The following is a 27,943-nucleotide window of genomic DNA, read 5'->3' as shown; positions in this document are numbered from 1 at the left end:
TTTGGGTGGGGACACAGAGCCAAACCATACCATCCCACCCCACCCCCTCCCAGATCTCATGTCTTCACGTTCAAAACACAATCATACCCTCCAAACAGTCCCCAAAAGTCTTAACTCATTCCAGCATTAAGCCAGAAATCCAAGTCCAAAGTCTAATCTAAAGCAAGGCAAATCCCTTCTGCCTATGAGCCTGTAAAATCGAAAACAGGTTAGTTACTTCCTAGATACAATGGGGGTACAGGCATTGGGTAAATATACCTGTTGCACATAGGAGAAATTGGCCAAAACAAAGGGCTACAGGCCCCATGCAAGTTTGAAATCCAATAAGGCAGTCATTAAACGTTAGAGTTCCAAAATGCTCTCCTTTGACTCCATGTCTCATATCCAGGTTATGCTGATGCTAGAGGTGGGCTCCTGAGGCCTTGGGCAACTAACTCTGCCTCTGTGGCTTCGCAGGGTACAACCCCTCGCAGCAGCTTTCAAGGCTGGCGTTGAGTGTCTGTGGCTTTTCCAGGTGCATGGTGCAAGCTGTCAGTGAATCTACCATTTTGGGGTCTGGAGGATCGTGGTTCTCTTCTCACAGCTCCACTAGGCAGTGCCCATGTGTGGACTTTGCGTGGGGGCTCCAACCCCACATTTCCCTTCTGCGCTGCACTAGCAGAGGTTCTCCATGAGGGCTTCACCCCTGCAGCAAACTTCTGTCTGGACATCCAGGAGTTTCCATACATCCTTTGAAATGTAGGCAAAGGTTCCCAAACATCAATTCTTGTCTTCCTTGTGCCCCACGACCAACACCACCTGGAAGCTGTCAAGGCCTGGGGTTTGCACCCTCTGAAGCAACGGCCTGAGCTGTACCTTGGCCCCTTTTAGCCATAGCTGGAGTGGCTAGGATATAGGGCACCAAATCCCAAGGCTGCACACAACAGTGGGGGACCCTAGATCTGGCCCAGGAAACCATCTTTTCCTCCTAGGCCTCCAGGCCTGTGATGGGAGGAGCTGGTGCAAAGCTCTCTGACATGCCCTGGAGACATTTTCCTTGTTGGGCATTTGCATTTGACTTCTCATTACTTATGCAAATTTCTACAGAGGGTTTGAATTTTTCTCCAGAAAATGGGTTTTTCTTTTCTACTATATCATCTGTATGCATATTTTTCAAACTTTATGCTCTGTCACCTCTTGAATGCTTTGCTGCCTGGAAATTTCTTCCACCAGATACCCTAAATCATCTCTCAAGTTCAAAATTCCACAGATCTCTGGAGCAGGGAAAAAATGCTGCCAGTCTCTTTGCTAAAGCATAGCAGGAATGACCTTTACTCCAGTTCCCATCAAGTTTCTTATCTCCACCTGAGAACACCTCACCCTGGACTTCATTGTCCATATCAGTATCAGCATTTTGGTCAAAGCTATTCAATAAGTCTCTAGGAAGTTCCAGACTTTTCCACATCTTCTTGTCTTCTTCTGAGTCCTCCAAACTGTTCCAACCTCTGCCCATTACCCAATTCCAGAGTTGCTTCCACATTCTCAGGTATCTTAAGCTATGCCCCACTACCTCGATACCAATTTATTGTATTAGTGTCTTCTCACATTGTTACAAGGAAATACCCGAGACTGGGTAATTAATAAAGAAAAGAGGTTTAATTGACTCACAGTTCTGCATAGCTGGGAGGGCCTCAGGAAACTTACAATCATAGTAGAAGACACCTCCTCACAAGGCAGCAAGAGAGAGAATGAGTGCCAGCAGGGGAAATGCCAGATGCTTATACCCTCAGATCTTGTGAGAACTCACTATCACGAGAACAGCATGGGGAAAACCACCCCAATGATTCAATTACCTCCCACCAGGTCTCTCCCACAACATGTGGGGATTATGGCGATTAAAATTCAAGATGAGATTTGGATGGGGACACTGCCAAACCATGTCATTGGGTGTTTTTTTTTTTTTCTTTTTATGAAAGGGTATTTGATTTTTTTCATGTTTTTTTCCTAAGCCTATTGAGTTGACCATATGAGATGGTCATGTGGTTTTAATTTTTTATTCTATTGATGTGATATATTACATTAATTGAGTTTCCCTAAACTCAAGTAAACCATACTAGGGGACAATACAAAGCTCATGCTACAGAAAAGCATATACTTTACATATATTGACCATACAGGTCTCTTTTCAAAAACAAATTAACTTTTGGATATAAAAAGTAAAACTGAAGGAATAGCATCAGTTGGGCACATTCTTGTGCAAGTGAGAATAGTTTTTATGTTTCCTTCTCACTGATTGTCTACTCAGAATTTTAAAAACTTTTCAACTTGTGATTTGCTTTTCTTTTTATAGTTGATGATCCCAGATATTTTCAATACTTTTTCAAGCAACCACCACAAAAATTCTATTTTGGACTATATCACATTAATCAGTTTTGTTTAGGTTTTAGTTCAAAGCAATTAAATAAATAGGAAGTAAAATGTACATATGGGTCTTTTAAAAAATCAACTGTAGTCTTTGAGCATGAAAACACCACTTTTTTTTTGTACTACTTTGGGCATAAATACTGATGATGTACTTCCCCTTTTTTTCCACATTTAAGGGTACACCCAGGAGTTTACAACTATATTGAGTCCCGGAAATGTTCTCATTCTCTTTTCTAGCCTCTGATATAATCTCTTAGCATAATTGGTTCAGGAATCATGTTAAGTGGGCCCAGATCATGTGTTTCAGCCTGTTAAAGGCAAGGTATATTTTCATTTCCTGAGAACAGATTGCAGCCCAGGTCCCAGCCATCTGGCACCTTCTTGCCATTGCTTGCCAAGTGCTATGGGCTAGAGAATGTGGGCAGTTGAATGCAGTCAGTCCCTGTTACTGGACAATTGGCCACAGAGGGCTTGTCTCAGGAAGAGTCGTACTCATGAACAAAGGACAGTGTGTTGTGACTTTAAGTTCTTAAATTTAACTGGAATACATTTGGTTAAAGTAAACAGTTATTTTTAAAATGTATTATTCAGGGATCACAACAGTGCTTTTAGGGATTAAAATAGTCCAAACAGCCTGTAATTTTAGGGTTTCTAAAATCCACATGGAATTAGCATATCGAGCTGGATATAAAAATGACACATAATACAACAGCCAATGTTTTTCCCCCTCTGAAAAAAATGGCATCCTCCATATTCCATCTGCTTTGTTTGTTTGTTTTGGGAGAAAACATAAGTATGATTATTAGAAAAGAATCTATAACCCTTTCTGAAAGAGAAGATAATCTTTGGTCTCTAGAAACAATACCTTTGCATTTTAAAAGTGATGAAGTGAAATGTCCTTACACTCTGTTGGATTTGGGAAGCAGCATGAAACAGTGGTTAAGCTTATGACCCCAGAGTTAAACTGTGTAACTTCTCTGTACTTCAGTATTCCCCATTTGTTAAGTGGAGATTAAAACAGTACCTACCTCATAAAGGAAAAATTAAATTAGACTCAGGTAGAGAGCTTAAAACAGTGAGTGGCAAGTAAGTGCTCATTCAGTGTGAACTGATAACTGAGGTGGTAGAAATAGGCACACTGTCGGAAGCTTAAGACTGACTCAGCATAAAGCTAATGAAACTAAAATCGACAACAGCTAATATAATTTATTTATTAGTATGTATCGGGGCTCATATTTTAAACCACCTTATTTTTACCCTCAGAAGTGAACCATAAATTATTTAGTTTCTTCAGAGAATTCTTACTATTAACTCACCTGCAAAGAGGGCAGAGGAGGGAAAAACAGAAGCTCTGTTGGGCTGTAAGCATAGTTTCCATACACTTAAAAACACTTTGGGAAATTATAGGTGTTCACTTTTAGATCACTTTGGCAGTTGAAACCATAGCAATGATTTCTAGAAGGCTAAAGGAAAATCTGGTACTGGGTTTTGAAAGTTGACTACCTAGAAACTTTGGTGAAATACATAATCATCTGGGTCCTAGAGAACTGTGTGATGTTGCTTCTTCCTCTCAGTCATTCCAAGCTTTTCTCTTCCCTAGTTTGGTCATCAGAAAAGCCACGCTGACCCATGGAAAAGTCACATGGTGGCCAGGAAGGAAGTATGTGAGGTTCTTCCCTATCGCATCCGATTTTCCATTTCTGACAGTTAGCAGATGGATTATGCTCACACTTTCACTTCTTGTAACCAGTCATTTCCACCTCTAGCTAATTGCTTTCTTTCATACATGTACATCTTTCTTAATACCCTTCTCTCTCCAGATTTTGCCACTAATCTCAGGAAAATTTTACTTTATCACCTTGCTCTTTATGGTAATAAAACAAAAAATTATAAAGAACACAACTCATATATTTCCTAGAGATATTTCTAATGAAAATACCTCCCAGCACACTGAGGCCAGCAATCTTGAAAGTGTTCCTAAGTTCCTTTGCCAGAGTTCAGCTCCTCCAAACTAAATTGCCTTTTCAAGCACTAGCATTCAGGATAAATTTTAATTTGATCTAATTTATTGTTTTCCTGATTTCAAGGCATATTATAATAATTTTACTACATCTGTGTATTACAAGTATATAGGATTTTTGTCTCTATTGTGAACTCAGTAGCCTAAGAAAATACATTCTGACTTCTTAATAATTATAAAGATTATTTTTAGGCCATACTTATGAGAAGATTGGCACTTACCTGTATTTTTCTTATTTGACTCCTAAGTGTTTATGTTTCTTACCATAATCAAGAGCAATGTGAAGTTAGGTGTTCTTCCATTATATGAGTCCTTCAAATAACCTTTGGAATATCTTTCTGAATTACCAGTATCTTCTCAGTAATTGCTTTCTTTCTATTGTTACCATTTATGTTGATTTAAGTACTATTTCCTTAAGAATTTTTACTATTGCAGATTTGTGGTCTAAGTCTACTTGGAAGCATGGCATTTGAGAGCTGGATCATCTGGTTCAATTATCTCATGTTTCAGAGGTGTAAATTGAAACCCAGAAAGGTTAAATGATTCGCTTAAGGTCACACAGTTTAGGGAGAGGCAGGGGTCATTGAGACTTGAGTCTAGTGCTCTTTCTGCTAACTCTTGCAGATTAATTTTCAACTTGATGTACAAGTAACAGCATATATTCTGATAATTACCTTCTTTTTCCCAAAAATCTAGGAATCCTGGAAAAAGATGACCTTAAGAATTGATTATACATTAATCAACTTTTCTGTTGTTGATCTGAAAGCATTTTTTCACTAGACTGTATTTTCCTTTAAGAAATTCCAGGTTGCTTATGTAAAGTTTGTTACTTTGTTGAAGCATTATAATTTTTGAAATTTATTAAGCTATGTAAACTTTAAATTTTCCACTCATGATTTTTAGACACCATTGTGGCTTCTCATTTCTAATCACTTCTTAGTATTATTTACTCTGTTTTATTGGGTCAACTTTCTCCAAGAGCGGGTGAGGACATCTTGTACCCGTATAATAACCACAGAAAAGAACTGTAGTGTAGAGTTCCAGTGTGTGTGGAAGGTCTTAGGGATTGTGGAGCTGTTTCAAACAAGATTGAAATAGTCTCAATGATATTAAGATTTTAATTTATAAAATACTAAGTTGACAAGAATTACTTTAGTTATGACTTTTAAAGACAAGCAAAGAGAGTATTATAAAAATGTACAAATTTATTTTACCTTAATAAATTTATAATTCAAAATAAGCAGGAACCACAGTTTGTGTTTCTCTCACTTCAGGCCCTTGCTAATTGTCATCCATCTACTTAAATATTCTGTATTCCTATGTTCATCAAATCCTAATGAATCTGTTAGACTTGTTTCTCAACTTTTCCACCTTTTACTTAAAAATATTGTCCTGGCCGGGTGCAGTGGCTTACACCTGTAATCCCAGCACTTTGGGAGGCTGAGGCGGGTGGATCACGAGGTCAGGAGATCGAGACCATCCTGGCTAACACGTTGAAACACCGTCTCTACTAAAAAACACAAAAAAATTAGCCGGGCATGGTGACGGGCGCCTGTAGTCCCAGCTACTGGAGGCTGAGGCAGGAGAATGGCGTGAACCTGGGAGGCAGAGCTTGCTGTGAGCCAAAATCTCGCCACTGCACTCCAGCCTGGGGCGACAAAGCAAGACTCCGTCTCAAAAAAAAAAAAATAATAATAATTGTCCTACATTAGACAAAAGATGGAAACAACCAAATGTCCATTAATAGATGAATGAATGAACAAAATGTGGCATATACGTACAATGAAATCTTATTCAGCCTTAAAAAGGAATGAAATTCTGATATATGCTACAACATATGTGGACCTCAAAAACATTTTATTAAGTAAAGTGACCAGACACAAAAGGATATACATTGTATGATTCCATTTATATAAAGTGCCTATAATAGGCAAATTGATAGAGACAAAAAGTGTTTACAAAAAGCTTACCCAGAGCTTGGGGAGAGGAGGGATGGGGAGTTGCTTAATGGGTATAGAGTTTCTGTTTAGGGTGGTGAAAAAGTTCTGCAGAGGGATAGTAGTGATGGTTGCACAACATTGTGAATTTACTTATGCCACTGAATTATACGCTTAAAAATGGTTAAGATGGTAAATTTTATTTTTGTATATTTTACCACAATAACAAACTACTGTCCTGAGTTAGCCATGGAATGAAATAATAGCACACTCTTTTGGGCTATGTGTGTGCACCAAGAAGGGACTCAGCCTCCTGCCATTCTGAATGGCCACTTCATCCTCATACTGGGGCGAAGAAAACACAGCTGTATTTACTTTTCCAACCCCATCTTCTATTTTGAAATATAACCTTTTGCAATTGAGAGCCAAGGTCAAGTGACACAGCTTTCTGCTCACCTCTTCAGTTTGCCAAACATTGTTTTTCTAGTGGAATTCTGGGTTAGGTGCAGCAAGTGTGAGTTACACTATCACTCATACGCCCAGTGGAATTTAATTAGCCTACCCTCATAATTTCTGTACTCGATTTGGTATGACACATTTCCTTTTACTTTCATCTGTGTATGAAAACACACAGTTGTGTATTCACCAACTATAGTGGTTCCAAGTATGTGGATTACTCTGTATATCAAATTCAAATTACACAGAAAATAAGGCTTTTCTTCTCCAATATGTTCCCATTTCTTGAAGAATTATTTACTTTTTGAGATTAGAGAGATGTTTATACATAGGGTGAACATGAGCAATTCTAAGTACATACCAAGTATTATATATTTATGTTTTTGTATGATAATGGTAGAAACAGTGGCAAAGCATAAATTTTTCAGTAAACCTGAGCAATTCTAAGTACATACCAAGTATTATATATTTATGTTTTTGTATGATAATGGTAGAAACAGTGGCAAAGCATAAATTTTTCAGCATATGTTAAGAGCAACAGAACAGATTAGTTTTTTGTGCTCAGACAACAGCCTTAACATGAAATAACTATATTCATTTTTGTCATAACATTTAATTGATTGTTCTTAAAAGTATATATCATACTTAGATTATGAGAATGGCAAATGTTCATTCTATCAAAGCACACACCAAAAAACCCAACATGTAGCTGTTACTTAATATTTTTAGATTTACTTTCTTTTTGTATTTCTGACTGTATCTTATGACATTTATTTGCATTCAGTCAATATCATATAAGTGATGTCAATTTATTTAATTATATAAAAACAAATTAGTATAATATATTTTCTTACCAGGTTTAAAAATGGAAACTATTCCATTTTCTTTCTTATTGTATATGTAGATGAGTGTATTTTATTGTTTCACTGAAATGAGTATTATTCATTTCAGTGTAATTAATATTCAGTATGCTAAGGAGATGGGCAAGATCATTTCTCATTGTTTTCCTTTTTTTTTTTTTTTTTTTTTTTTGAGACAGAGTCTCGCTCTGCCCCCAGGCTGGAGTGCAGTGGCCGGATCTCAGCTCACTGCAAGCTCCACCTCCCGGGTTCATGCCATTCTCCTGCCTCAGCTTCCCGAGTAGCTGGGACTACAGGCGCCCGCCACCTCGCCCGGCTAATTTTTTTGTATTTTTAGTAGAGACGGGGTTTCACCGTGTTAGCCAGGATGGTTTCGATCTCCTGACCTCGTGATCCGCCCGTCTCGACCTCCCAAAGTGCTGGGATTACAGGCTTGAGCCACCGCGCCCGGCCTGTTTTCCTTTTAAATTATCTAGAAAAAAATATGATCTTGTTGCATTACATTCTGAAGAAGTTGAATACATACTTACAATAAATAAGGCTATATAAATGGGAAGTTAAGTTTTAATAGAATCCATTGTGACTAACAAGGGATATCAAGTTCTTCAGACCTGTGGGATACATAATAAGCTTGAAGAATTTGTGCACAGAAGCCTTAACCGTTTTGCAACCTTGATTGTGATTAGATGCTGTAGTTTTCTAAGCTACTACGTGTTGTAGCCAGCTTGGTAGATTTAACCTAGTAATAAGATGCTTAGTTGAACTGTTAGTTTAAACTTGGTTTCTATAGTGGCACAGTCTTTATTTTTGAACCTTCACTTTCCAATCCAGATGACACTTGTCCATAAAGAAATTGTTAAACTTGAGACCTAAAAACAAAATAAAAACAAAATAACTCCAGACCAGTAACATTTAAAATTATTTCCCTTGATAGTAGTCTTTACTGGAAGACTTTAACCAATTCAGTTTGCTTAGACTTATAAAGAAAATTATGATAATGTCTAGGTAAACTTCAGTAGAACATTTTTTGTGAAATTATACTATAGTACATAAAATTGAAATATTGCTGATTTAATGTAAAAAACAAAAAAAGAAATCAGCTTGGCCAAGTTGGATTATATTGTTAGAGATTGCTTATGTAGGTTACATCGACATTGTTACAATCTGGACACAGGGGATACATACTTGTTTTATAATCTATATGTGACTGCCATTGATTTGGAGTATGGGACAGGGAGCACTGGATTTTAAGTCAGAAGACCCAAAGTGTAAGTCTCTGCCAGTTAGTGGTGGTGTGATGGTCACTAACCTCTGAGCCTCAGAAGATGAGAATGAAATAATAGCTTCCCTATCAAATTTAGTGAGTTGTGAGGTTCAAATTCAATACATGTGAAACTACTTTGAAAACCATATAAGGCACCATACAAATGTTATTTGTTATTTCTCCAAGTTTCTGATGAGAACTTTTCTGATCTCTTAGATCTAACTGAATTATGAAACTTTGATAAAATTGTACCAATATGTTGTTTCATATAGTACTATAGGTCATACAAGTTTTTTAAACTCTTAGTTTGTTATATTTTAAATTTATAGATCATTTAACATTTGCTTTACTTTGGTTTTTGTTTTGTGTTTTGCTTTGTTTTGGTGTGGTTAATATGCTTTTTTTATCTAAATGGAGTTGCTTTGAGCAGTAGAAGTTGGTGGGGGTCTTAAGTCCTAATAAAGGGCACTCTTGTTCCTTCTTATATCCAGAGCCAATGGAGAAATAAGACCAAAGAGCCACCAGACAGAGAAACAAGATACATACAGCTGTGGGTGGATAGTGTAATAGCTAAGATGGACTTGTGCACTCCTACTGTTCCATGTCTACATCTGTGGGGAAGTTTAAGGCACCACAACAGACTCTCCCTTTGGTCACTTTTTTCCGCAGTCCAGGTAGAGAGATAAGGAGAAAGAGACTCTCCCTGGGCCTTAGGATATTGGGGTTTAGTGTAGCCCACCTAGAAATATAGACTTGTGTCTGTCATCTACTGTGATAATAAGAAATACATATTTGGTTTTCGTCTCTAGTTCCTGACACTGAGCTTCTAGAACCCTTTGAATTTCCTGAGTGATAGGGGTAAGAGGAGCATCTTTTGTTATCCATAACAAGTTCCTTTCAATCATGCCCAAATTTATACAGTAAACCCTCCATTGACATTCTCGATAGGTTCTTGGAAGCTACAACTTTAAGCAAAATGACATATAACAAAACCAGTTTTACCATAGATTAATTGATAGAAATGAGTTAAGTTGCTATGGTATATTTATGGTCACAAAAAATCACCAAACTTCTAAATAAAGATCAAACCACTTCTAATAGTAAACATTGAAATAAGTGTGAGCTCTACATTTAAGAAATATTAATAAAGACAAGTAAGAACATTACTCACCCAGTTATTTGAGTTTGGAGTTGCCGGAGCATATCCCAGCAGCTCAGGGTGTGAGGGGGTACCCAGAACTGAACAGGGCACCATCCCATCACAGGGCACACTCATACACACCCACACTCAAGCAGATGGGGACAACGCAGACACGCCAGTTCTCCGAATATGCACAGCTTTGCGATGTGCGAGGAAACCAGGGTACCTGAAGAAAACCCACCTAGACGTGAAGAGAACATGAAAACTCCACACACATAGTGGCCCTTTGAATAATTGATTGTTTTTCTCATCCATGTTGTAACATTGAACAAAACAATGTTATCTGAGGACGTACTGTACTAATGAGATGGCTCTTGGTGGTTTCCAGATCGCATCAGAATGAAGGACCATTCGCAAGAGGAACCAACCATGTAATTAGAGGGTTGGAACCCTCAGACCCACTCCTTAACTTCTGGGAAGGAAGAAGAGCTAGAGATTGAGTTAATCACTAGTGGCCAATGATTTTTATGCCTATGTAATAAAACCTCTTTAAGAACCCCTAAATAGTAGGTTCCAAGAGTTTCTGGATTGGTGAACACATTGAGGTTCTAGAAGGGCGAGGTCCCTGGAAAGGGCGTGGGAGCTCCATACTCCTTCCCCTGATCTTGCCCTATGCATCTCTTGTGTTTGTTCATGAGGGTATCCTCTGTAATAAACAAATAATGTGAAGAAAATTGTTTTTCTGGGTTTTGTAAGGTTCTCTAGCAAATTATCAAACCGGAGGAGGGAGTTGTGGGAATCCCTGACTTTATAGCTTGTCAGTCAAAAGTACTTGTGACCTGAGTTTGTGATTGGCATCTGAAATGGGTGCAGCCTTGTGAGACTGAGCCCTGAACCTGTGGGATTTGGGTTACCTCCAGGAAGTTAGCGTTGGAATTGAATTGAATTGTAGAACACTCAGTTGTTACTCGGAGAGTTGGAGAATTGGTTGGTATGAAGAAAAAGCCCAGACATTTAGTGTCATAAGTGTTGTGACTAAACAATATAGATCCAACTAGGTAACTCAGTGTACCTCCTTGGGGAGCAATAAGGGGTGGAGCAGAAGGCCAGAGTTCCGTACAGAAAAATATCTCTGTTTATGGAAACCAGAGAAGTAGATATGAGGCTTTTCCCTCTAACGGAGGTGAACAGCAATTAAATAAATGGAATTCACCTGCCTATCCCCTTGCCTACCCTCCTTTGCAGCTCTCATCTCTGAGGCTCTCCTTCCTTTTCAGTGCCTATCTAGTCCTGCCACCCTGTTGCTGTTCCTGTCTGCTGTCCCCAAGCATAGGCTACATCGCAGCCCCTCCAGACTATACCATGTAGCTGGAGAGAAACACTGGTTCCTGGGAGAGAAGAGCTGCATAAGGCAGGTTGGTTAAGGGGACTTTGGAGTAGATGAGGCTAGCTCAGTGAGGAGACGGGTCTGTAGGAAAAATCTTTCCCCAACGGTTTCATCTACATTGTAGCAGGATCCCATTAAACTTCCTTTAGGAGACACGTTTGTGAAACTGTTCATTTGGCAAGTCAAGGAACAGTCTGTCTCATGCTTGAGGAAATGGATGTAGCTGGAGTCGCAAACCAGTTTATCTCTGCATTTAATACCATCCATAGTTTATCATGTTGGTGATAACGGGCAAAATGGGTTTGGTAAAATCTTAGAAAAACAAAGAAACAAATGCAGGAATTGAGGCTCCACATCCTAATTCCTAGCTTATTCAGAAGAAATTTGAATATAAAATTTATGAAGAAATTTAGATTATTCAGTCATTCAGTAAATATGTATTGTTTATCTGTTATGAGCTCCACGTTGTGCTGGCTGGGAAGGAAATGGAAATGAAAGCTATAGCCCTTGGCTTTGGACAGCCCATAGGTTTGTGGGGGTGACAGGGAATTCTAGTCGAGTGTGATATGTGCTTTGAGAGAAGTATGCACAAGCTGTTATGGGAACACAGGGATGGTTACTTGGCCCAGGTTTGGGGAGTTCGTTGGGGAAGTCTTTCTAAAAGAGGCTTGTGTGTACCTGGAAGGGCAAACTGAAATAGGCAAGATGAAGGGAGTAGAAGAGAGGATGTCTTAACTTAGATTAAAGTAATTAAATGAGCCAAGGCTCAGAACTAAAGAGAAAGCGTGTGTACACGCACATGCATGAATCTACATACATATCTACTTTTGAGGGGAGAGGAAAGCAGTAGGCACCATGAGAAGGTCTGGAGAATAGCAGATAGCTTGGTATGGATGCAGAGTTTAGGAATAACAGTACAAGAAATTGGAGGGGTAAGCAAGGCCAGGTCATGCTTGTGTGTCATGACACGGAGTTTGGTCTTTTTTCAAAGGCATTGAGGAATGTTAAGGAAGAGAATGTGTTTTACATGCTACAAGTGATAGGGAGAATGTAGTGTAAGGTAGTAAGGCTGTGTACATGGGAAACTCTTGCAGCATTCAAGGAAGAAGATCTTAGTATCCTGAATGAAGAGAATGACATGAACCTGAAGAGAAATGGATGAATTGGGGGAGATATTGAAAGCAGAAAAGTCAATAGGACTCAGTGATTTATTGCATGGAGGAAGTGAGAGGGAGGGAAATGTCAAAGATAACGCAGGTTTCTGTGTTGGGCAACTGTGTAGGTTCTCTTCACTGATACAGAAAATGTTGGAAGATTGGAAGAGCATTAAGTTTGAGGTAAGGTTAAGGTCAGGAAGGGACTAAGCTAAGAGCCAGGTTTAAAACATGTTGAGTGTAAGATGTCCTGTGGAATATCCAAAAGGAAATGTGTAATAGGAGTTGAACATATGGATCAGGAACTCTAGAGAGAAATCCGAGTTTGAGATTAGTATATGTGCATGTGTGTGCATGTGCCTGCACACACATGTGCATGAATCTACATACATATTTACTTTTGGGGGGGTAGAAGAGTGGAGCAGTAGGCATGATCCATATCAGATAAGCTCATCCAAAGAAGTGTGTTGAGATTAGGAAGAGTAAAGGAACAGAAATGAAACCCTAAAGAACACCATCTCTTGAGAAATAGACAAAAAGAATAACCAGCTAGACATGTAGAAAACAAAACTAACAAGTGTACCGAAGCCAAGAAATAAAAATTCAGAGAGTCAATAGCAGTAAGTGCTACAAAGTGGTCGTTGCAGATTAGCACTTCCAAACATTTTCTGAATTTAGGAGAGAGTGATTATTAGTAACCTTTGTGAAAGCACACTCAGTAGAGAGGCCCAGGCAGGAGGCAGGTTGCCATGGGGGAGGGAGGAATGGCAGACAGTGTGTGCCAACAATGGTCTCAGCCTGGCTGTGAAAAAAGCATGGAAAGATAGTATGGGAGTTAGGTAGGTGATATTCCAGTAGGTAACATAGAGTTGAGTCAAATTTTAAAAAATGGTTAATTGCTTCTAGGAAAGATTAGCAATTAAGAGACACCTCCTAATTGATGAAGCCATGTTCTTGAAGAATTTGCCTTGGGGTAGATCTGCAGCCCTGGAAGCTCTGGGGAAGAGGTTGGGTACAAATGCAGATACATTTTTTTTGGGTGGGGCAGATAGAGGAGATCCTCACTTGGTGGTTCCTGTTTTATCTGTGAAGTAGGAGGCTGACCCACCTGCCAACAGGAAGGAAGAAGGTAGTGATATAGAACCAGAAGCGAGAAGAGAAAGGTGAAATGTGTGCTGTGAATCACGAGGGGGGAAGGCCTGCTGGGAAAATATGAACTGCCTGGACAGCTTACGGGTTAGACTTTATGAATTTCTGTAAACCAACTTTAATACAGTTTTAAAAAAATCACTGAAACAGCCTTTTGTGTTTTCAAAACCAGTGTTAAATAGGATCCTGCATTTAAGGCACTATTTCTTGCCTGGTTCCTTTCCTGAAATGCTTCTGTTTCCTCTTTCCACCGCACCCCCACTCTAGTTGGCTAGCACAGAAGATTTTTCCAGCTTCAGACAAACCACTTTTCCAAGAATACATGGAACAGATTACAGAAGCAAGTAACAGCCTGCTTACTTCCCCTTCTGCACTTGTATATACATTCAGCTGGAGTTCCGAAAAGAGGAAGTCAGGAGAACATTTTTTTTTTTCTTTTTAAAAGAAAGATTGGAGAACAAGGGAGCACAAGCAGGTGGAAATATTGAAGGAAAGAGTAAGAAGAGAAAATGGAACAAATACTGGAAAAAAAAAAAAAAAAACATGAGCCAGAAGCTAAGCCGAAATGATGTCAGAGACTAGGAAAGGAGCAGAGAAAAGATCTGCCTTCTAACCTAGCCTCTTAGTTTGCTACTGAAATACAGCATTCTTGAACTGGAGCCCTCACTTCTAGGGGAAACTAACACCCAGGCCACATGGAGATAGAAATCTGTGAATTCAGCTTCTCCCACCTAATTTCTGTATCAGTGACAACATGTCCTGGGTTTTTATTTATTTCTTTGACCTAACCCTTCAATGTTAATATCAAGTCTGAGTGCCTAGAGTATCTGAGAAAGAAGGGGACCAGATCCAGTGCCATTCAAAAACATTTAATGAGCACTTTGTATGTATAGGTGCTATTCTGGGTACTGAGAACTTGGAGAAAAATAGGAAACAATCCTTGCCATTGCAATGTGATTTCTCCCAAGTGAAAGGAGACTATTGCTTAGGAATTACAGAGGTGCAAGACCCCAACTCTCAGGCTTTTAATAGCTAGACAGACATTTATTAATGACCAGCTTCTTATAAAAAATAAAAAGCTTGAGTACTGCCTTAACTGCCATAGCTTATATCACCTTCTCCTAACCTCTGTCCCCTGATGCTTCTAACTCAGATTTGCCCCTCCACCTCACCCCACAGTCAAGAAGCTGATGTAATGCAAGCAGATACCAGCTGAAGCCAGAATAGAATGGATAGTTATCTGGGGAGATAAAGTGACAGTGTTGCTTGTTCAGGCTATTGTTCAAAGAAGCATGTCTTTTATTTATAGACATTAGAATTTAAAGGCATAGACAGCCAGAGCTTGATATTACCTCTTTTTTTTGTAACTTATTTTCTAGAAATATGCTTGATATAGCTACCTTCTTTGCATGTAAATTGAATGTGTTAGAAGAGTGTTTTATACCTGGGTTCACATTCTTTTAATAGATTCTATTGCTGTTTTAGTTAAGGCTGGCTTCTAAATTGTAATGCATCAATATTTTGCTTTTATAGCATACTATATTATCTCTACTTATCTGAGGCATAGGTTGCAGAAAAAAGCAGGAGGTTTTAAAAGAAGCCAAATATAGATGACTTTCATATTAATAAAATATTCATAATTTAGTTGGACATAGCTAAGTAGATGAGGTCTCCAATTGTTAGTGTGTCTGCAAAGTTGGCGCCTCCTAATAGACTTCATGGTGGTTACTGGAATTTTGTGCCAGGAAAAATGTAGTTGTCTGTTCTTAAACCTGAATTTCCTTGCTTTCAAACACCCGAGAGCGAGGTTCACAGGGATGCCACTAACCTTCTGTTGCTCTGGGGAAGTGACTTCATTTTTCCAACCCTTTGCTGAAAAGTGTTATATGCCTTGTATTCTTGGAGTGTGTTTTTTCCTAAGCTCTGAGGAGATTTTTAAGATTGAAGCTCATGAATTTTTACACCCCTCTGCAAGAAAGGGAGGAAGAGTGGCTGTAAACCTCTTTGAATTATTTGAAATAAAGATAGTAGAATGTAAGGAATGAAAATAAATTGTGCCAGGGAATTTTTTAACAGGTTAACTGATGAACAAGAAATAGTTTTTATACAAACCTATGAAAACAGCTAATAACAGTAAGCTTTATTTGTTGTAATGATATAAATAAGAATATTAATTTTCTTTGTAAGATTAAACAAACTGATGTGGTATGCTCATATTTAAACTAAGTAAGGGCAACCACTAATTTGAAAAAGAAGTATTAAAGCTAGGTTTATGAAGAAACTGTACTCAGAAACCTTATGATAGCAGCATTTCTGTGAACAGAATTCATCACAAAAATAACAACTATGCTTTATGAACTTAGTGTTTGAATTAATTTTCTAAAATTTGGCTATTAACCAAAAGGTTAATTGAGTCTTTTCTTCTTGCTCTATTGTGGTTAACATACTAATTCTTCCCATTAAAGACCCATTTTATTATGCAAATGAAAAAAATCACAAGACTTTGTGTCTAAGTGAGAGCTGCTTTTTTGCAGGGGAACTCATGCACCTGTTTAAACCCCCAGCCCCCACCACTGCTTCCATTGGCTGCCAGACTTAGTGATCAGGTTTATAGGCTGTGGGGTCCTTCAATTTTGACTCACATTTTCTTTGTGACTTACTCTTGTTTTGGCTTATATTTCTCTCCTTCCAGCTCTCAGCATGCCAACAGCAGCTGCATCATGGCACTCACCCTGCTGCCAAGAGGGCAGGCAGCCTCCTTGGAGACTGTAATGCTGCACTATAGCCAACAGTTAAGAGATAGATGCTGGAGTAATACTTACAGCACAGCTGAAATTCACATCATTCTAGGAGGCATTTGGTGGAACACTTTGCCCATCGTATTTTTAAACTAATTTTTAAAAACTTAATTATGAAAAAATTTCAAGATTATCCTAAGGTGGAAAGAATACTATAGTGCATTCCCACTTGCCTTCATGTCTGTTTCAATAATTTTCAACTCACAGATAATTTTGTTTCACTGTCCATGGTGTTTTTCCCATGGTCTTATCCAGACTGCTGGTAGATTCATTTTCAAGGATAAATATATCTTAAATTAGAGTTGCTTTTCCATCCTTCTTCAGCCTCTCTGCAAGATCTGTCACCTTAATGATTTTCTCAATCCTTTCTTCTTTAAGGTACAAACTATTAGCATTTTTTTTTCTAAATTGAGCCAAGATATGCTACTTTAGTAACTGTTGTATTTTCTGATACTGTACCCTAAAATTTTTGAAGCACTGTTCATTCAGTCAATCATTCTATCCAAAGCATGTCTGAAATGTGCAGGATCTTGGAATATAGAGCTTTAATGGTCATTGGGTTTGATTATCAGTTTCACCACTAACAAGCTGTGTAACCTGGGACAACTTCCTTACCCTCTCGGTGCTTCAGTTTCCTCTTTAATACAGGACTAATAGGAGCACACACCGTTACAAGGCTGTTGTAAGACTTAAATGAGCAAATACATTTAAACAGCTTAGATACAGCCTGACACAAAGTGTTCCGTGTATGCTAGTTGCTGTCTTGTCATCATTGTCATCCTAGTTGTCTTCATCATCTTCATCTTTTGTCCCTCTTCACTCATTTTACATAATAGTGGACTGAGACTCAAATGGGTAAAACAGCTCGCTTCAGGTCAGATGGCAGTTTTATGAGGATAACTTGAATAAGAAACCATGTCCCAATTTTTTTACTGTACTAGATATAGTTTGATACATTCTTGTCCTCAAGGAATTACATTCTCATAAATAATGATTTGCCAAAAAAAGGATTAATAAAAATATGAACAAGGGAATATATATTGCTGCTGGAGAGTTAAGCCTTAGGAGCTGTGTGTTTCGAGAGGAGGAGAGAGACCCTCAGCTGCTGAGGCGCCCTTGCCACACTCAGTCTCCCACCACATCAAGAATCTCCCCTCCTCAGTTCCACACAGACCTCCAAAAGAGGAGGGGGCCTTCATGTCCCATCAGTAAAGTCTGCTCTACTCAGCCATAAAAAAAAAAAAAAAAAAGAAGAAGTTGTGTGTTTAGAAAGCAAAATCCTACAGGTAATTACAGGCATACCTCGAAGATATTTCGGGTTCAGTTCTACACCACTGCAATAAAGTGAAAATTGCATTAAAGCGAGCCACATGAATTTTTTGTTTCCTACTACATACAAAACTTGTGCTTACACTATACTGTCATCTATTAAGTGTACAATAGCAGTATGTCTAAACAAATGTACATGTCTTAATTAAAAGTATACTGAGCTATCTCAGGGAATTCTGAGGAGAGGCAGATAGAGGAATGGCCAACTAGTTGGTGGAACAATCAGAACACACACAACATATATCAGTTAATTTTGTCATCTTACATGGGCATGGTTCGTGGCACTGCAAAACAAATACAATAATAGCATCAAAGATCACTGATCATGCCTTACCAAAGCAGAGACAATAATGAAATAATTTGAAATATTGTGGGAATGATAATAATGTGTCATAGACACACAAAGTGAGCGCATGCTGCTGGATGAATGACTCCAGTAGACTTACTTGATGCAGGGTTGCCACAAACCTTCAATTTGTAAAAAATGGAGTATCTGTGAAGCACCATAAAGCAAAGCGCAATAAAAGAATGTATGCCTATACCTCCGCTTTAGTGGAGAAGGTGGAATGTCAGGAATGCTTTTGTTTAAGAAAGGAGATGATTTGTCTGATGAAACTCTAGAACATTCTATGCATAACAAAAAAAGAAAAGAAAGCTTGAGTGGGATGAGACCACCAGATCTAGGGAACATTTACACATGAGATTAAGAGAGAAAGCAAGAAATAAAAGGAGAGGGAAAGGTATTATTTGAACTACCAGTGAGTGTCAGAAGAGATGACTGAATTCTAAACTTCATCTAAACCCAAATGGGATCCAGCATTTCTAAAATGTTACTTATTCACTTACTTTAACATGTGCCGAGCACTGTTCTGCTTACTTTTAAATATAACTTCATTTAATCCTTGCAATTAACAATCCTATGAAATAGTTAACTATTATCAATTTCATAATACAGCTAAAGAAACTGAGGCATGGAGAAGTTAAATAATTTGCCCAAGGCCATTTGCTTATTAATAAACAAGAGACCTGGGATTTATACCAAGCAGCATGGTTCTGGAATCTGTGCTCCTAACCACTTTGTTCTCCTGCTCACAGGTGATCAAAACCCTGGTGCAGATGAAATCTTAAGGTTTTATGGTGCACCCAAATGTTGCTTCCCTTTCAGTTTTTCTGTATAAACCAGTGTACAGGGAAGCCCTTTAAAGAGAGTAGAATGATGGTGTCATTACTCATACCTGCGCTCTTGGCTGACTCGAGGATAATTAGCATTGTGAGTCCCAGTTAGGGTTCAGGAGACAGAATCTGCCCACTGCAGATATACAACTTTATAACAAGCTTTACCATAACAAGAGTATGATTACATTTGTTAGTTGCAGTCCTAAAACAGTACTCTGGTGTTATTTTCACATGAAATTATAAGATCACTCTTATAGGCATGTGCTTTTTAACTTTACTAATTCGAGGTCATTCACTGAAAAATATATCTTTACGGCCCCTGTTTTAGGTATTGGAGATGCTTTGTGATGAGTTCCTTCTCTATAAATTCTCTATGGATTTTTCCTTTCTTGTGAGCTGCTTCTTATCAGCTTATAAGTTGTCATTATTTCTCCCAACTTGGAAAGAAAAACAAAAATCAAAAGAAACTTTTCTTGACTACACATCCCTTTTTAACTACTGGCCCATATATGTTTCCCCATTTACATTATGACACCTAGAAAATACTGTCCATTCTAATTTTCTCTCCACTTTCTCCACCAGATCTCGTCCAGCTCCAGATTCAAATTATATCCCCCTGCCTACTAACAGCTCCACCTAATGTCTGCTAGGCACTGAAACGTCCAAAACTGAGCTCTTGATCTTCCTACCCATTCCTGCTCCCTGGTACTCTTTCCCATCCCTATAAAGGGTGATTTCATCAGTCTCATTGCTCAGGCCAAGAACTTTGGCTTTATCCTTAACTATGCTTTTGTTCTTATAGCCCCACCATCCATTCCATCAGCAAATCATGTTCGTTTTACCCTTAAAGTCTATCCAAAATCCAACCATTTTATCTCACCTTTGCTATCCCTGCTCTAATCCACTTCGTAAGTAATCTCTCATTCCCAGCTATCTTCCCACCTCTTTCCCTGGCCACCCTACCTCTACTATCTGCTGTCAACCCAGCAACCAGGATGATTCTTTTAAAATATCGGTCAGAATATATCACCTCTCCAACAACATGTTCTTCAAGATTTTTTTTAATCTAACATGAAACAATTTGGATGAATCTTATCTACATAACGTTGAGTAAAAGAAGCGAGAAGCAAGAGTTCGTACTGTATGATTGCATTCATTTAAAATACAAAACTAGGCCGGGCACGGTGGCTCACATCTGTAATCCCAGCACTTTGGGAGGCTGAGGCAGGTGGATCACCTGAGGTCAAGAGTTCGAGACCAGCCTGGCCAACATGGTGAAACCCTGTCTGTACTAAAAATACAAAAATTAGCTGGATGTGGTGGTGGGCACCTGTAATCCCAGCTACTCGGGAGGCTGAGGTAGGAGAATCACTTGAACCCAGGAGGTGGAGGTTGCAATGAGCCGAGATTGTGCCATTACACTCCAGCCTGGGTGACAAGAGCAAAACTCCGTCTCATAATAATAAATAAATTAATTAATTGAAATACAAAACCAGGTAAAACGAATTCTGTGTTGTTAGAAATAAGGATCGTGATTGACGGGATGGGAGTTGATTGTGACTGCAAGAGAACACCAGGAGGGTTTCTGGGGGCTGGTCTTTTATATTTCTTGATCTGGGTGCTGGTTGCTCATGTGTATTCAGTTTGTAAAAATTTCGCAAGTTATACGCTTAGGAGGTAACCTTTTCTGTGTATATTTTATACTTTAATAAAAAGTTTTACAAAATTATTTCTCATACAAAAAAATCATTCTTTTTTTTTTTTTTTTGAGATGGAGTTTCGCTCTTCTTGCCCAGGCTGGAATGCAATGGCACAGTCTCGGCTCACTACAACCTGCGCCTCCCAGGTTCAAGTGATTCTCCTGCCTCAGTCTCCCAAGTAGCTAGGCATATGCCACCACGCCTGGCTAATTTTGTATTTTTAGTAGAGATGGGGTTTCTCCATGTTGGTCAGGCTGGTCTCAAACTCCCGACCTCAGGTGATCTGCCCACCTTAACCTCCCAAAGTGCTGGGATTATAGGCATGAGCCACCGTACCCGGCCCAGAAAATTATTCTTCTCATTTAGACTTAGAGTCAAATAGTTTGTCAGCATTTATAACCATTAGCATTTATAACCAAAGACACAACATACCAGAATCTCTGGGACACAGCTAAAGCAGTGTTTGGAGAGAAATTTATAGCACTTAAATGTCCACAGGAGAAAGTAGGAAAGATCTAAAATCGACACCCTAACATAACAATTAAAAGAACTAGAGAAGCAAGAGCAAACAAATTCAAAAGCTAGCAGAAGGCAAGAAATAACTAAGATCAGAGCAGAAGCGAAGAACCTAGAGACCCGAAAAACCCTTCAAACAATCAATGAATCCAGGAGCTGGTTTTTTGAAAGATTAACAAAATAGATAGACTGCTAGTCAGACTAGTCAAGAAGAAAAGAGAGAAGAATCAAATAGACACAATAAAAAATGATAAAGAGGAGATCACCACTGATCCCACAGAAATACAAACTACCATCAGAGAATACTATACACAACTCTATGCAAATAAACTAGAAAATCTAGAAGAAATTGATAAATTCCTGGACACATACACCCTCCCAAGACTAAACCAGGATGATGTCAAATAAACTAGAAAATCTAGAAGAAATTGATAAATTCCTGGACACATACACCCTCCCAAGACTAAACCAGGAAGAAGCTGAATCCCTGAATAGACCAATAACAAGCTGTGAAATTGCGGCAGTAATTAATAGCCTACCAACCAAAAAAAAAAAACCCAATAAATCTTTACTGAGCAGTAGGCACTGATCTAGACATGTGGGATACAGCAGTGAACATGAGCTACAAAAGCTCCTTGGCTGGGCGCAGTAGGTCATGCCTGTAATCCCAGCATTTTGGGAGACTGAGGCAGGCAGATCGCTTGAGCCCAGGAGTTCAATACCAGCCTGAGCAATGTAGTGAAAAAAATACAAAAATTAGCCAAGCATGGTGGCGTGCTCCTACAGTCCCAGCTAGCTACTTGAGAGGCTGAGACAGGGAGGGTGCAGTGAGCCAGGATCACGCACTGCACCCTAGCCTTGGTGACAGAGCAAGACTCCGTCTCAAAAAAGTAACAAACAAACAAACAAACAAAAACTACGTAAAAGTAAGTTTTATATAAGTGAGAAAAGGCCTCATTGAGATGGCATCTGGACTAACACTTGGAAGGAGATAAGGGAAGTAGCCCTGTGTATGTCTGGGAGAAGAGTGTCCTGGACAGAGGGAATGGAAAGCAAAGGCCCTGAGGCAGAAGCAGGCTCGGTGTACACAAGCAAGCCCTTGCACTAGCAAGGAGACAGTGGGACTGAAGAGGAGTAGGCCAGGGCACACGAGCTGGAGATGAGGTCAGAGGCACCCCTGGAGCCAGATCGTGAAGGAGCTAGTAGGCCTCTGTAAAGACTTGGGAATTTTATTCTGCCTGAGATTGAGGGTTGAGCGGGGAGTCATTGTTTTGCCCAGGCTGGTTTGAGTTAGGTTTCAGGTGCTCGTAGTGGCAGGCCATTCATCTTCATTGCTGTAAATACATTTCAATTTATTATCCATTCTTCTATTGATTGATATCTAGGTGATTTGCAAGAGATATTAATTGTAAGGAAACTGAAGAAGACATATCCTTTTTTAAAAAATTAGATAACTTTTGTGACATAACAGGTTAGTTCCAATGACAGTCAGGCAATCAATCAATACTCATGGTATACATTAGAGATAAATTATGAGTACATGTATATTAGTGTCAAACAGTAAAGTGTGCAAGGTTGAAAATACAAAGATAAGGCCGGGCGCGGTGGCTCAAGCCTGTAATCCCAGCACTTTGGGAGGCCGAGACGGGTGGATCACGAGGTCAGGAGATCGAGACCATCCTGGCTAACACTGTGAAACCCCGTCTCTACTAAAAAATACAAAAAACTAGCCGGGCGAGGTGGCGGGCGCCTGTAATCCCAGCTACTCGGGAGGCTGAGGCAGGAGAATGGCGTGAACCCGGGAAGCGTAGCTTGCAGTGAGCTGAGATCCGGCCACTGCACTCCAGCCTGGGCGATAGAGCGAGACTCCATCTCAAAAAAAAAAAAGAAAATACAAAGATATGCCAGGTAGATTGCTTGCCTTCAAAGACCCTATAGTCTAGTTGGAGATAAGATATATATGCATATGGAACAGCAATTAACAAGGACACATATAGGCAACACCAAATAACGTCTTAGGCAATTTGCTCCATAAGCATTCTGAAATGGGCAAGATCACTTTGGACTCCAGTGATACAACATTTATCGGGCAGCTGAAAATTTAGCAGAGCCTAAAAACGTACATAGGATTTGGAAAAGCGGAGACAGACTTTACAGACATTATCTGAGCAAGGGAAATAACAGGAAGGCCAGTTTGTGTTTAAGGGGTCTGTGGGTGGTCAGTCTGAGTTAAAGTTTAGGATTCACTTTAAAGCCTAACAGAAATTTGGATAAATGTAATTCTAAAGTAAAGAGCTGCATTCAAATCTGGGAATATTGATCTAGTCCACATTTCTCAATCATTTTGATGTATTAATGCCACATTTACTGTTATTAAACCTCAAAGTTCACAAGGCCTAAATGTTTTAAATATATGTATTTTTAGACCAACAAAGAAAATTCATCCAGTGTGACTGTATCAGACCCTGAGACGGAAAATAAGGCAGGCCAGACTCTGGAGAACAGCTCATTAATGGCAGAGCTCCTGAGCGATGTACCCTTCACCCTGGCCCCGCATGTGCTGGCAGTGCAGGGCACCATCACTGACCTTCCTGACCACTTACTCTCCTATGATGTCAGCGAAAACTTATCACGGTTTTGGTATGATTTCACTCTTGAAAATTCAGTGCTCTGTGATTCATAATCTTTATGTCTGTTTGCACCTTAACAGCTTTAAAATATGTTCACCTATTTTATTTGACCTGTTTGATGTTCTTTGCCGTTTCACTGTTTAAGGCCCTCAGCAAAGTAAGGATCATAAAGCAAAGAAAATAGCATTATGTTAATTACTCTATTTTTAAGAAAAATGTACATTTGTGTACAAATTGAACTTAAGTTCTACTTCCTTTCTCCCATATAATAAATATAAAAATTAGGCTATGAAGGTTTTATGAAAGGAGTCAATTCCTTCAGATGGTCTCTCAAAATATAACACCTCAAATTTATCTTAGAAGAACTGTGAAAAAGAATTGTGGCATTTTTTAGTTACCACAGCTCCGAAGTCTGAGCTAGAAGTGGGTGTGAAGTCTCCTCTCTGGTTTGTAGGAAGTTGAATTAGTGTTATTCCTGAATTTTTTTCTTCCACAGTGTTTATGAATGAATTCAGAAAAAAAGTTACCAGTTAGCTTAATTTCTTCAGACGCATTGATGTGGAAGTTTAAAACTTGTCCTAAACAACAGTGCTAGTTTGCTGATACGAGAATGCTAGACCTGCTCTGCGTGCTGTTTCTGGAGTGGCCCATTTCCGTTTTCTGAAACCCATGGCAGCCCTTTCCATTGTGAATAATTTTTATGTTCCCACCTTTGTTCTCTGCCTTTTTGCTACTTCAGTGTGCTCTCTGACCAGCTTTCCAAAGAACTTTCCCTGCTTCTGCCTCGGTTGGCATTTGCTCTCCTTACCACATATGTTCCCAGTTTCTGAAGAGATCCACATTTCCTTTCAACCTCTCTGCCTCCTGAAGGAAAACATCCCATGATGATACATATTATTGCTGATAACACGCTTATTTAGAAATTTGTTGGCCACAATACAGATGGAAATGTTTTACTCCTGGAAAAACTAAAATCAACTTATTTCCAATTAGAGTATAGGCAAAACACCTACATATGACTTTTAGTTCTTGAATATCCATTGTTCACTTTAATGAAAACAGAACTGCCATTGGTCAATAAACTGTAAAGGGAAGAGGCAAATTGTGATAGAGAATTTTCTATGCCATGGGAAATTGAAATCACATTTATTTTGATGATCAGCAATATGATTTATTAACTCTGTGCCAAGTTTTAAGTATATTTTTTCACGAAGAGTACCATAGTGAAACTAAACACTGTGCATAAAGGTACATGAATTATTCCAGTTTTAAAGTATTATTATGCGTGTTTGTTTTAATAAATGTGGCATGGTTTTAATACAAATGCTATGTTATTTAAAAGTTGCAGGAACATTTCTATTGACAAAAATATGCTTCCTTTACATATTATGTTACCATATGATGTTAATGATTAAATTAGATCTTTACATAGTTTTTATAAAGCATCAGTCTAGGAAATATGACTTATTGCTGATGCAAATGTGAACATTTTGTAGTAGTTTTGTAAAAGCACATCCTTTTCAAATACCTATGTTAATGTACCCTTGAAACTAAATGCAAGCACATAGTCAGTTTGTCTAGTTTATGTGTGAAATTTTGTCTAAAATACCTAAACATTTCATCTATATTTATGTCTACCATGTTATCAATGTTTATAGTACCTTCATGTGTCTATAAAAATGTTATATTTAAATAAATGTGAATTAAAATAAAATATTTTATTATTTTCAGATCCAGAAAAATGGGTTTTTTTGAATCATTTATATCTGAATGCAAGTTGTTAATTCTTTAGGAGCCAAAAAGTTTAAGTTTATAGTTTGTATAGTGCTTGGAAAAATATGCAATTTCCTCTTACATGTAAGTTTTAAGGAATAACTTTGAAAATGGTAAGATCAGTAGTCCTGGCTTAATAGGACTGGAGGGATTTGAGAGAGACGACATGAGCATTTCTAGATTGATCCCATCATCACAACATTTAGTAAGGGCCAATGTTAATGATCTTCTTTTTTAAGCAAAAATATTGTGAAAATGACCATTTAATTTTTTATTCAGTATATAAATTAATGTTTCTATGAAACATTAGAAATCAATAAGCTAACTTCATTTTACCTAAGATAAAATTGAAGCCTAGAAAGACTAAATGACTTAAATCACTTAGTGATAAATAAATGCCTACCTTAATAGTGTTAGTAATTATAATATATGATAACAAAGCCTTATGATATGGTGGGAAAGAGTTCAGGCAATTGAGGCAGCCAGACAGAGTTGATAATGGCTCCCTCCCTCATAAGCTGCGGAGCTTTCAATCAGTCCCCTAACTTCTGGTGCCCTCAGTTCTCTCAGTTGTTAAACACTAATTGCTCATAACTTGCAGCGTTATGCTAAGTTATAGTTGGTGTACGTCAAATGCCTGGCAGCCTAAAGTCTAGCGCATCATCAGTATTCTGGGAAACGGATTGTTATAATTCTCGTTATTGACCATACACACACAATACTATAATGAAATGCAAAATATATATTAATTGAACTTCTTGAAGAGTAACATAAAAAAACAGCTACCTACATTAACTGTAGATCCCCCTCCTTCCCAGTATTTTGTTCCGTATTAAATACCTTACTATGAGAAATATTCCTAAAATGTTAGTTGACTGTTCTGCCTTAGCTAAGAATTCCATAGTGAACATTTTGTTCTTTTTCTCATTATTACAGTCTTTTTCCTAATATATGTTATTATTGCAAAGTACTATAGGTATACAATGTGCAGGTGATTTTACTGAATCTTATTTTTTTGTTTATTTGTGATGGAGTTTTACTCTTGTCACCCAGGCTGGAATGCAATGGCATGACATAGGCTCACTGCAGCCTCCTCCTCCTGGGTTCAAGCGATTCTCCTGCCTCAGCCTCCCAAGTAGCTGCAATTATAGTTGCCTGCCACCATGCCTAATTTTTTTTTTTTTTTAGTGGATGTGGGGCTTCACCATGTTGACCAGGCTGGTCTCGAACTCCTGACCTCAGATGATCCACCCGCCTAGGCCTCCGAAAGTGCTGGGATTACAGGCATGAGCCACTGTGCCCAGCCTTGAATCTTATTTTTAGCCCTATAATATGTTCAAGACTTGCATGTATTTTTTTCCCAAGCTTTCTTTAAAGACATTTGCATTCTTTCCTAAAAACAGAATGAGAGAGGCTATTCTGACCATGTATTACCCTGGCTAATTAAATTTTGATCAACTGAACTTTCAAAATTGTACCATTAAAACGTTAGCAAAGGCACAATTTTTATTAACAATTGCAGAACAAATCTATAATAGTTTTTTAAGGTAAACATTCATGGACATCAACACTTGTTTTTTTCTTTTCTTAAAGAAAAATGGTAAATTGAAAACAGTATGAAAAAATTCTTCTAAAATTCCCAGAGATTTCATTTCTCATAATTCTAAATGACAGGTGAGGAGAAGCAAGGAAAGAATCTCACCCATGTTCTGAAACCATAGTACATCAGACTACCTCTGTACCTCCCGTGGTAACAATTGATCAACAAATGAACACTGCCCTCAGTAATCTAGCAAAGAATATGTTTCTTTCAGAGATTAATGCATTATCTTATTAATTGTGTCAATAACTCACACAAAATGTAAGTTTATTGGAAATGTAGTTGAAGGATGTTTTGTCTTTTAAAGTTTTTGGGAAATACAGGTTTATGGACATTATCTTTTGAGCATTTGTCCCATATTACTGAGGGCATGACCTAGGTATTATTGGGAAATCTAAAACTTTCAGAATAAGTCCATTTCCATTCATACTACATTGGCTTGAAGGATTAAGTATTCTTATGTTTCAGGAAAAGGACTCGTCATGCCATATGGTTTGGCAGATAGGTGTGTGTAAGAAAGAGAAAGATGTATTGATTGACACAAGGAACTCTGTTTCAGTCGATATGACAATATGTCAGTCTTTTAAAACTTTAAATAAACTTTTTATTTTGGAATAGTTTTAGATTTACAGAAAAATTATGAAGATACT

At 38.4% G+C, this 27,943-nt stretch overlaps 1 protein-coding gene across 5 annotated transcripts in view; it reads left to right on the top strand.

The window, feature by feature from the left end:
- Positions 1–25,662, top strand: part of UMAD1 (UBAP1-MVB12-associated (UMA) domain containing 1) — a 239,401-nt gene extending 213,739 nt beyond the window's left edge. For all 5 annotated transcript variants that reach the window (XM_011943102.1, XM_011943112.1, XM_011943128.1 and 2 more), the window contains one exon: positions 23,716–25,662. In XM_011943102.1, the coding sequence (XP_011798492.1) occupies positions 23,716–23,973 (258 nt within the window). In that variant the 3' untranslated portion in view covers positions 23,974–25,662. The remainder of the gene's footprint in view (positions 1–23,715) is intronic.
- Positions 25,663–27,943: the final 2,281 nt, after the last annotated feature.

Source organism: Colobus angolensis, unplaced genomic scaffold, assembly GCF_000951035.1.
Source record: "Colobus angolensis palliatus isolate OR3802 unplaced genomic scaffold, Cang.pa_1.0 Scaffold104, whole genome shotgun sequence".
NCBI lineage: Eukaryota > Metazoa > Chordata > Mammalia > Primates > Cercopithecidae > Colobus > Colobus angolensis.
Note: the sequence above shows the minus strand (reverse complement) of the source record. Positions and strands in the feature narration are given on the sequence as shown.